At 42.2% G+C, this 12,185-nt stretch overlaps 1 protein-coding gene across 1 annotated transcript in view; it reads right to left on the reverse strand.

The window, feature by feature from the left end:
* LOC311125094 (arf-GAP with SH3 domain, ANK repeat and PH domain-containing protein 1-like) overlaps nt 1-7,531 on the reverse strand; it is a gene marked incomplete at both ends in the record, with an annotated part of 30,122 nt that extends 22,591 nt beyond the window's left edge. The window contains one exon of the mRNA XM_084199169.1: nt 7,406-7,531. Within this exon, the coding sequence (XP_084055295.1) occupies nt 7,406-7,531 (126 nt within the window). The remainder of the gene's footprint in view (nt 1-7,405) is intronic.
* Nucleotides 7,532-12,185: the final 4,654 nt, after the last annotated feature.

The raw sequence follows: 12,185 nt of genomic DNA on the forward strand, positions 1-12,185 counted from the left end.
ATACTGACTGTTAGCACTTGGTCTATAGCAGCTTCCCACCAAAATGGGCTTTAGGTGAGGCAGATGAACCTGTAGCCATATTACTTCAACAGTATTTAACATGAGATCCTCTCTAATCTTCACAGGAACGTGGTTCTGAATATAAACAGCAACACCTTCACCATTGGCATTTCTATACTTTCTGTAAATGTTATAACCTTGTATTGCTACAACTGTATCAAAGGTATCATCTAAGTGAGTTTCAGAGATAGTCAGAATATGAATGTAATCTGTTACTAGCAAATTATTGATTTCATGAACCTTGTTTCTTAAGCTACATATGTTAACGTTGGCTATTTTGAGCACTTTTCTTCTGGGATGCTTACTTGTTTTTATTGCTTTACTGGGAAGCTTAGCAGCAGTAGATGTGCTCATGTTCTTTATGTTAGTGCAGGGTGAGTTGCACACAGTGGACTTCCTCCTCAGGCACACCGGCTAAGTGCTAACAGTATAAATCTGGTTCTTAGGCACATGATTACTGCAAGCTGGGCTTGGGTCATTGCTAAGTCAATGTCTCAACGCAGCCTTATAATGCTGTGGAATCATTTGGGTTCCTGGATTCTTTGGGTGGATCCCATCCTCCTTATAAAACGTGTTTTGTTTCCAAAAGGTATCGGAATTGTCAACAAAAGTTACACCCATTGAGCTGAAATAATCACGTAGCCTGTTGTGAAGAGCAAGAATCCTGCTAAAGCGTTCAATGCCACGATTCAGAGCGGGCACAGGGCCAGATATTATGTTTTTTTTGTTCATGTCTAGCAGAGAGTCAATCAGCTCTTTAAAATCCAGTTTCAACTGTTCAGAGCTGCCCATCATAATGTCATTAAAACCCACATGGACTACGATAGAATCGATTTCCATGTCCTGACGTAGTACATTCGGGAGCAGCTTAGTAATGTAATTTACTCAAGCTCCGGGATAGGACATTGTTTTTGCACCAGGAACGGTCACATTTCTTACCATGGAGTTTCCCAAAATCACGGCTGGCGAGAAGGATGAGGAAATCCGCCCACTCCCACGCTTCACAGGGTGCAGGCCTCCGACAGATGGAGAAGCCCCGCTCGATCCAGAGCAGGGACGGAAGGTTGCCGACGTCGACTTCGAAATCGTAGTAGTAGGCACTGCGGCCGCAGACACCCCCAGCAACGAAGGTGCAGGAAGATCAGGCTCCAGGATGGCGACACTATTCATTGTTTGTATCCGCTCCGGGCCTCTCGTTGGGAGTGTAGACTGCTTTGCGGGAGGTCGCTGTCTTCGGCTTCCACGGCTCGTGACATGCGACCATCGTTAATTGCCTTTCTCCTCATGATGTGCTCCTTCGACGGCGCTATCAGATGGGGGAGCTCCGGGCAACCCTGGCCGGTCGGATAACGACAAACGAGAAGGCGGAGATGCATCCAACAAGCGTGAACGCCGTCCAGCCACCAGCGCAGAAAATGTCAACATTCCACTCTGCGTTTTCCCCAGTTTCTTACGTAGGCTGGCGACCTGCGTGATCAAGGAAGCCACCTCAAGCCTATAATCCTCGGTAAGCAAACAATTGCTGCATTGGAACTCCGAATGATCCGGTTTGTCCCAAAACAAAGCGTAATTGATACAGCTCCTACAGCGCTGGAACCGTTCATTTAGTTCTCCAGACAAAGAGGGCTCCATTGCAAAACTCATCTGGTACCAACTTTGTTAGCTTGATGGCTAGCAGCTTAGCGTCTCTGTCAAGCAGGCTTAAACCTCTCTCTTAAATGGGATTCCAGGACAAGAAATAGCGGTCCTAGCTGTTAAAAGCTAACCGCATCGTGGAATTCACGCAAAAACAAGTTATGCATTCGTATTTATGAATAGCATTTTTGCTCTAATCAATAAAATAACTTGCGGTAACTCTCCGTGGTTCTACATCAATAGTTGTTTAGTAGTCCAAAAATGTCGGAAACATTAACTTGCTTGACCATGCTGTAGGTCATGTAACTGTTTGTTACATGCAATATGCTTTGTGGACTTCACCGGACAGAGGTTGCTCTGGGGTTTTGTGATGAAACAAAGGTGTGGTTGAATTTATTCTGGCAGTGTCGTCTTATTGTCTCGGCTTTAGGCCTACAGTGCCTTCATAAAGTATTCATACCCCTTGACTTATTCCACATTGAGTGTATACTGCGCATATTCATTATTTATCATTGTTGAGTTACTCCTCTGGTGCCAATCAGATAGGCTATACTGTTGTTTGCTCAATTAAGTTGAGAATTTATAACTAAAAGACAAATTGGTCTTTTCATTGTCTTCTCTTTACAGCAATAACCATATGCTTTCCAAACTATATTTTTCCTGCGATTTTACTTTGAAATATTGCGATATGCCTGGCTTGGCCTCTACATTTCACAGACAGTCGCAACTCAACTATAATCTGCCCAAAATACCTTTCCATCCAACTGTAGGCAATATGATTTAAAACAAGCCACAACTTATTTATTAACACTAAAGCAGTAATTTTGACTGCTCATTAATTATATTTGTTATATTAATTAAGTCCTAAATACAACACATTGCTGTTGTTAGAATCGTAATATTACAAACAGAACTGGAGCTTTAACCAGTTTTAGGAGAGCATGTCATTATTTGAATGGGTTTCCCCATTGCCCCTCCTCCCGACAGTAGGGCCTGCTCCGCTCATTCTCCCAACATTGGAATGTGCAGTGCCCAGTTGATAATCACGTCGATAATTGCCTCGAAACTGAACATAAACTATACAGAAACAAATTTCACACATATAACAACAGATTAAATCAATGAAAGAGTGAGAACGGGTGTGTTGATGAGCAAGGGGAAGCGAACGATGCATAATTATGTAAATCACCAATTGTGACCTTTCTATTTTATTGGTATATTCTAATTATAATCTCAAAACGGAACGTACCCTATATCAGTCCACCAAATCCAAGCAGTCTTAATAGTCTACTCTGGCCTACTTGGAGTGCACAGTGAGAACATGCGTAATTTACAATGCCAAGAATACCAAAACAAATGAAAGCACATGCTGCATTAGTGCTACTACAAGATCTGAATGAAAGCGACTCAGATGGTGGGGAAGAAAGTAATCATGACATCTCTGATGATTATTCTTCTCATTCTGAGCCTCAGCCTAAACCTACAACCCTGAGGACTAAGCACAAATAAGACAGAACGGTATGCACTGAGCAGGTGCCAGCGCCACCACCAAATTAAAGGTGAGACAGAAGAGAGGAAGGGACAGCACCATTTGGGAAAATATCCACATCAGGTAGCAGGTGAGCGAATGACAGAATGTGGTGTTGAGGCTGGTGGAACCATATGTTGGCAAGGGGAGAAATGTCACCATGGACAATTTCTTCCCTTCACGGTCATTGGCGAACAAGTTGCTTGGAAATAAAACAAGCGTAGTCGGCACCATGAACAAAGCGAGACGGCAGCCCCCTCCCGCAAAATAAGGCACCCGCACAGCCGTTGTACTCCACAATGGTGCTGAAGAATGACAACGCAACACTCACACAAATTACTGATGATTGGCTGAGAGAAATTGATGATACAATGATTGTGGGGGCTGTCTTGTTACACTTCAGTGCAGCTTTTGACATTATTGATCATAGTCTGCTGCTGGAAAAACTTGTGTTACGGATTTACACCCCCTGCTATAATGTGAATAAAGAGTTACTTGTCTAACAGAACACAGAGGGTGTTCTTTAATGGAAGCATCTCAAACATAATCCAGGTTGAATCAGGAATTCCCCAGGGCAGCTGTTTAGGCCCCTTACTTTTTATCTTTACTAACGACATGCCACTGGCTTTGAGTAAAGCCAGTGTGTCTATGTATGTGGATGACTCAACACTATACACTACTGCAACTGAAATGACTGCAACACCTAACAAAGAGATGCAGTTAGTTCTGGAATGGGTAGCAAGGAATAAGTTAGTCCTAAATATTTCTAAAACTAAAAGCATTGTATTTGGGACAAATCATTCACTAAACCCTAAACCTCAACTACATCTCGTAATGAATAATGTGGAAATTGAGCAAGTTGAGGTGAATAAACTGCTTGGAGTAACCCTGGATTGTAAACTGTCATGGTCAAAACATATTGATACAACATTAGCTAAGCTGGGGAGAAGTCTGTCCATAATAAAGTGTTGCTCTGCCTTCTTAACAACACTATCAACTAGACAGGTCCTACAGGGCGTAGTTTTGTCGCACCTAGACTACTGTTCAGTAATGTGGTCAGGTGCCACAAAGAGGGACTTAAGAAAATTGCAGTTGGCTCAGAACAGGGCAGCACGGCTGCCCTTAAAAGTACACAGAGAGCTAACATTAATAATATGCATGTCAATCTCTCATGGCTCAAAGTGGAAGAGAGATTGACTTCATCACAACTTGTATTTGTGAGAGGTATTGACATGTTGAATGCACCAAGCTGTCTGTCTGAACTACTGGCACACAGCTCGGATACCCATGCATACCCCACAAGACATGTAACCAGAGGTCTCTTCACAGTCCCCAAGTCCAGAACAGACTATGGGAGGCGCACAGTACTACATGGAACTCTATTCCACATCAGGTAACTGATGCAAGCAGTAGAATCAGATTTAAAAAACAGGTTGGGGTGGATGTTTTGGATCAGATGGCACGGCTGTACTCTGTGAAAGGAAACACTCGCAGCTGGCCTGTTGCTGCGTTCTACAACATGCTTGACTAGGGTGCTATCAACGCACACGTGTTGTTCAAGCACTGCATGAACAACACCATGCCCAGGAGAGACTTCATCATGAGTCTGGCATAAGTGCTACGTGAGAGACATATGAGGGCCAAGGCAGCAGCAAAGATTCCACACAAGCCTTTGCGCAAGTCAAATTGCGCACAGCTCCCGGGGAGGTGACAGTGCCAGGTGGCCAGATTACCAAAGAACAGAACCCAAGACACCTGTGTCGCCTGCAAGCAACCTTTTTGTGGGAAGTGTGTCAAGCAAGTGAAAGTGGCGAAGATATGTGTGGAGTTAGGCCAAGGGATAACGGCTAAATTAAATCCAACTCATGCCACTGCGTGAAAACGCACCCCTGTAAGCACGAGCTGACAATAATTAACTATTTTTGACTGCTGTCATATTGACACATTAATTATAATGCCATTATTGCTTTTGTGCTGATATTCACTATTTATCAAGCACACTTGGCGCTTATGATGTTTAGGCTACCGTTTTCATCATTTGACCACACATTTTGCTGACCGTACGTCTTTGTGGTTGGGGTATTTTGTAAAAAATCTTTATTAAAAGAAACTGTTACCATGTTCCAACACATATGGTTTCTGTTTCATAGTTGTAACAAAGGCATGCCACGAATAAAATTGATTTAACAGTTGAATTTGTGTTTTTACATATAGCCTACAGTAAAAAACTAATGAAAATGCAATTTTGTTATTTAAAATGAAAAAAAACAAATATCTTAATGTTACCTAACACCTTCATGAACAGAACCAAATAATTATTTTAGAGATAGTGTATATAAAATGTAGTAATTACACTGTTAGAATGTTGCAGTCAGAATGACTGCTCATTAGCTTGAAGGGGGGGAGGGTCCCTCGAGGCCCAGCGGTACTAATGTTAAAAGAAGCTAATAATCCTTTATGGCCACATCATGCTTTTGTAGACTATTTTGAATTATTTTATTTCTGTATAGACAAGAGTAGGCTAATTAGGCTATATAATTTTAGCAATTTAATTCAATTTACATTAGGAAAATCTTAACTTCCCCTAGCCTTATGGACACGCTGCCCATGCTTGCCTATTGAAAACGTAACTGCACGTTGCCTCCATTCGTTATTCGAGTACAGGCTACAGACAGCGTTTTTTATTGTGGGCCATTCTAAATCAAAAATAATTCCACCCATAACAAACCCATTGTTAAAAACATTACCTCTGGGGCCTCCCGAGTGGTGCAGCGGTCTAAGACACTGCATTACAGTGCTTGAGGCTTCACTACAGACCCGGGATCCCACAATTGGCCCAGCGTCGTCCGTGTTAGGGGAGGGTTTGGCCGGCCGGGATGTCCTTGTCCCATCACGCTCTAGCGACTCCTTGTGGTGGGCCGGGTGCCTGCAAGCTGACCTCGGTCGCCAGTTGTACAGTGTTTCCTCCGACACATTGGTACGGCTGGCTTCCGTGTTAAGCGAGCAGTGTGTCAAGAAGCAGTGTGGCTTGGCAGGGTCGTGTTTCGGAGGACACATGGCTCTCGACCTTCACCTCTCCCGAATCCATATGGGTGTTGCAGCGATGGGACAAGACTAACTACCAATTGGATATCACGAAATTGGGACGAAAAAGGGGTAAAAAACATTCCTCTGATGTATATGGGATGGCAAATACAGCATAGCCTAATCTCTGAGCTGGTCACAAACAGCTGTCCAGCATTTATGATCATCGACTAATCATGGATAGATATACAGTAAGCCTAAACTAAATAACTGTTTTATGATGGTTTAAGCATCTTAATCTTTAAAATAACTGCCAGATATTGTTTTAAAAAACAGCTATATGGGCCTTAATAGCCTTCTATTATGATAACTAGCTTGAATCAAAATCATAAAAACTGCAGTAGTGTTGATGACTATTATAAAAATCACTTTATTGAATTGATATCTAGGCTAGATAAATGGACTTGACAAAGTTGTGTTGTCATTTTTCAATGCCATAGGCGTATTTGCCTAAATGGTTAATTTCACCACTTTCCTAATGAATCGACTGAGCTACAGCAGTCTATTTACTGTTGAGTATAGTGGTAGAATTACGTCGTCGGTCCCACAATAAAAGCAGTGGCAATGGTTTCAATGGCAACATAAATAGGACGTTTTGCTTGTACACCATCATATAATAGTAGTGGTTAGTATTATGGTTATTGATATGGAATACATTTGAATGTTTTTCCTCGCGTTCCATATAATGACCACGAGCGCCACAAGGAATCATTTGATAAACAAAGGACATCACCACATGTAGATGTTTTTACGCATATTGGTGATCTCTGATGCAACATTGAGCCTTTCATGAGAAAAGCCATGCGAATGCATTGTTGAATTAAATTAATCCATGAACAAACGAGAAAAAAGATGCGGCCGACACAAAGAAAGCCGTCAGGCGCTTTGTCTACTACCCCAGTCCATAGATTGAGCGATAGTTGGTTGATGCCTGAATTGCATAGCACACCTTTGTACTGTGCACGTTACGTTATCCTGGCAAGCCTCCCAAAAAGTCCCATTACTGTAGTCGTTTCTGTATCGAAGTGGCATGAAAAGAGTGTTTCTCAACTGATAACAGATTATGATAGCCATAATGTAAAGAAACAATTAACTTACCTCTTCGATGTTGTTTACAGCGTTTCTACAACTTGACATTTTGGTGGTGAAGGACGAGGTTGTTGGAGAGCTATAGTCCTCCAAGGTCTCGGCGATAAACCCATCGACAGAGATAAACTCTGGCATTTTGATCTTAAAAAGAGCACGGAATTTAATCAAAAAATGTACTTGAATTCACAACGTGATAGCCTAAACATGCGCCGTTTATTAGGCTAAGTAAGTAATGTTAATGTTTATCCTTTCGACAACCCATCTGAAATCCATACAACATTTGAAAGGAGGAAGGAACTGACGCTACACTCCTCTGTGAGAGTGTGTGTGTGTGCGTGCGTGCGTGCATCATCGTCAGACTCGCATGCCCGAACACGCTCCTTCATGGTTCATTTGTGGTTGTAGGCGCTCAACGGAGTGACTAGCCTACCTTCAATATAGCATTTTTTGAGTGGAGAAAAATTCACCACAAATCACATTGTAATGACCTTGGCCTATATCATAAACACTTTCCCACAATTTCCTTTTTTCAGGCTTCTTTTGTAGACTAATCTTTGCCGTTCATTAGGTATAACTCCATTGATCATAACTCACATGATATCAAGGTAATTTTAAAGGGGAATTTCAACCTGGGGGACCCCTGGGTTTGTTTTGATCATGTCAGAGGGATTTCTAGGTCAGTGAAATGTGTTTCACACATAATTAGCCACTAAGAGGGGCTTCACATGTCTTTCAGCAAACATCGGCAGATTCATTGCTAAATATACAAGGTGAGAAAAAAAAGTCCAGTCTCTGAAAGGCTGCAATGGTGCTGAGTGCTCTGGCCTGTCCCTCCCCCAAGGCAGGCATTTTTGAAAGGGAAGCGGACACACAACCAAAAATCCTTTGGGCAAAACTGAAAGAACTGACCAGACCATAATGGCTTCAAATGATTCCTCTCATCAACTGTGGCGTGTATTCATGGAGGCCAAGGGATGCCAGGCTTCCCCAAAAAATGGACAAAGAAAAAACAAAACAAAATAATGTATCTTTAGTCTCTCTGTGTTTCATACATTTCCTTCAGTTCACAAGAGGCTGAATGTTTCTCACCGGCGAAAGCATCCGAGCGAACAAAACAGCGCCCTTCTGTCTCAGAATGTGTAGCGTATCTATCTGATGCTGTCTGTTCAGAAAGAGTATGACATTGTTGCCACCCGTAGCTTTGCGAGAATTTGGCCTCCCTTGATAAAAAATATATAAAATAATAGCCAATCAGCGTTGCATTAAACTGAGTGAGCTGAGCTGTGAATGGTCCTGGCGCACCAAAAAAAAAAGTGTCAAGAGAAGCCAGTTTGGATTAGGCTTCAGACCAATCATATCACAAGCCAAACGTTATTATTGACAGAAAAAAACTTGAACTGTTGCATCTCGTTGTGTGTTGTGGCTAGCTAGCTAGCTAAAATCGTCCCTTTCCTAAATTAACCATCAATGGAGATAGGGATTTGAACTTGTGGTATTTCTTAATTCTCCGTACTGGCCAATGATTATAACCGCGATTCTGATCCAACCATAAATTCATACATTGTGCCCCTGGCCTGAGAGGTTTGAAGTTCAACATGTAGCTAGATGTAGTATGCTAATGTTAACTAGATGGCCTGGCATTGCCCATGAAAGGAAGTTAGGCTAGTGAGCAAGTATTTTAGCCAGTTAGCCTAGGACAACAAAAACTAAAAGCATGTACTGTATGACAGAGTCCTAGACCGTTTAGTCAACATAAAAGATGAGGATGGCATTGGCATTTCTCTACAAGTAGGGTAGGTCAACATGTTTCTTCTACTTGCACGCATGCTCGCACACACACCACACAGAGAGAAATCAGTACCATGGACAGCCACATCATATTTACCTTACGTTGATTGGACTAAATCATTTTTGGTATATTTTAGTTGTCACTGTATTAGACTAAGCATAGGTGATTCGATGAAGTTGAAATGTTGAAGTTGGAATGGTGCTGGAATAGTGGAGGCAGCTCCTGTTTTCTTTGCGACTTGCGGTAAATCAATATTTGTTTAGTAGTCCAAAAATGTTGGAAACATTACCTTGCTTGACTATCCTTAGGTCATATAACTGTTTGTTACATGCAATATGTTTTGTGGACTTCACTGAACAGATGTTGCTCTCCGGTTTTGTAATGAAACAAAAGTGTGGTTGAATCTATTCTGCCACTGTGTCTTCTTATTGTCTCGGCCTTAGGCCTATATATCACGGTGTCAATGCATATGAACTAACAGGTTATAGAGCAAACAACACAATTATCTTTTTATTTTGCCCACGCACCGCTACTGCTCATCAACTCGAATTTGACGATGAAGCATTTTTTGATTTTCTATTAGCTACATGGTGACCTTCATCCATACATGTTTCAACCAGAATATAGCGAAAAGGAAGCTCAGCTACAGCCGATGACAGCACCAGGAGGGCAGGTGAAAAATACGGTGGCTAAGTAAGTTATTTTTCATGCAAGCCAGATAGCTAGCTACCTAGCTAACTTTAGTTTGTCTACTGAAACCCATATTATGTATTGCTGGTTAACATACTACTCTGTTACAGTGGGGGAAATCTAATTATTTTTCAGTTTGCTAACTTAGGTAGCTAGCTAAGTTATCTAAACAACTACCGGTAGCCATAACTATTACTAAAAAGATAAGTGGTTTTACAATTGGAGATCTATTGTATATATAGTATAGATATGTAGATATGGCTACTAAACAGCAAGCTACAACTTTACAACCAGCCACCTAATGCTAGTTTTACCAGCAAACGTTAGCACGTGAATGGAGTTGGCTAGCTAATTAGCCTGGTGCTAACTTGGTATGCGCTACACCTGTCATTTGTAACTTGTTAGCACGATACACCCTATGGCGCACAATACTTATTTTTCTCCATGAAGCAATCCAACAATGTGTATGCTGCCATTTTGTCTATTTCAAGTCTTCTCTCATTGGTCGAGACAGGTGTCTGTCATAATGACATGCGGCACTTTCGGGTGGACACTCACGTGTCTCGATCAATGAGAGAAGATTTGAAATAGACAAGATGGCGGCATACACATTGTTGGATTACTTCCAGTAATGGATACCAAAAATATTTGGTTAAATCACATTATCTTGTGTAGCAATCTGTAGCTACAGTTCTCCGCACTTTACTACACCTGAGACACTCAGACAAATTGAACTATACTACACTTTTCATGCTGTATTTTTTGTACTTTTACCCCTTTTTCTCCCCTATGGACTCGGGAGAAGCGAAGGTCGAGAGCCATGCGTCCTCCGAAACACGACCCTGCCAAGCCGCACTGCTTCCTGACACACTGCTCGCTTAACCCGGAAGCCAGCCTCACCAATGTGTCGGAGGAAACACTGTCCAGCTGGCGACTGAAGTCAGCTTGCAGGCGCCCGGCCCGCCACAAGGAGTCGCTAGAGCGCGATGGGACAAGGAAATCCCGGCCGGCCAAACCCTCCCCTAACCCAGACGACGCTGGGCCAATTGTGTGCCGCCTCATGGGTCTCCTGGTCACGGCCAGCTGTCACACAGCCTGGGATCGAACCCAGATCTGTTGTGCCTTAGACCGCTGCACCACTCGGGAGGCCCCATACTGTATATTTTTTATGTTACTTTTACCATTTAACATTGTTGTTGAATACCCAGTTCTCCTTTTGAGTTAGCATTAAATAGTGTACACTCCCCTGTATTTTAGAATTTGAAAAATAAACATTATTTGGATATACTGTATCTGAATGTCTAACATCTGTTCAATTCTACAGAACCCTGTATAGCTTACTGTATATAAATATATTCTGTGAATCCATAAAGGAAAACAAATTTAGAAGATTGATAGAAAATATCCATGTTTATTTTATGGTGTAGCACTCGTAGACCTTCTTAACCACCAACTGTTTGGACCTCTTGCAGAAGATTTGCTGGTAATGCATGTCTCCTGGAACGACATGGTTGTGGTGTTAGCATTTTACACTTTTTATGGAAGGGCAACACGCCTTTGTTGGTAAAGGTGTTAACCGAATGAACCATACTGTAACGGTTTAGAGACAGGCTAGTGTATTGTTTAGGGACAATGAGGGATATTGGGAGCTGCTTTTGAGAGGAAAGCTCAGTCAACAAAGTGAATGGGCTGAGGGCCTGCAGAAGGTGTGAAAAGTCATAGGAGGTCAGTTCTTACACAGTATGTATTGTTGTGTATGGGAGATTGAGGAGAAATGGCACCTCTCAATCGTTCTCATACACAATACTTTTATCGCAAAAACCAACCCTGCACAACCAAAACCCCTTTCCTCATCTCAAATATCTGTCTGTAAACATCCCCCAGCCCATTGACTTTGACAGATCATTCTTGTCAATAATAGCCCTTGGCAGGGGATTTTTGTAGACATGTCTTTGTATTGTGTTTTGAGAATCTGCAGAGAGAAGAATGAGGTGGTTGTGTCATTACTGTTGTAGTCTTGATTGTATACCTTTCAGTGTCCCTTGCAGGTTTCTGTCCAACAATCTTGGTATGCTCCATAACCGCAAGGTGTGTCCGCTCCCTCATGCTCGTGTACCCAGAATGCTGCCGCTTTGGGGTATTTTTCAGCAGGGCGCTGTGGAAGGACTCCAAATAACCTGAGTTTTACAAAGAGAAAAAGGTAAAAAGAGAAAAGGGGTAGACTAAATTGATTACATGGTCTGGAAATTAGTCTGTGGTCCTCCGACTACCTCTAACCCCATAACACAAACACTACCCAAATCATGTTTA

This window comes from Coregonus lavaretus (assembly GCF_964263955.1).
Source record: "Coregonus lavaretus genome assembly, contig: HAP1_SCAFFOLD_5547, whole genome shotgun sequence".
Classification (NCBI taxonomy): domain Eukaryota; kingdom Metazoa; phylum Chordata; class Actinopteri; order Salmoniformes; family Salmonidae; genus Coregonus; species Coregonus lavaretus.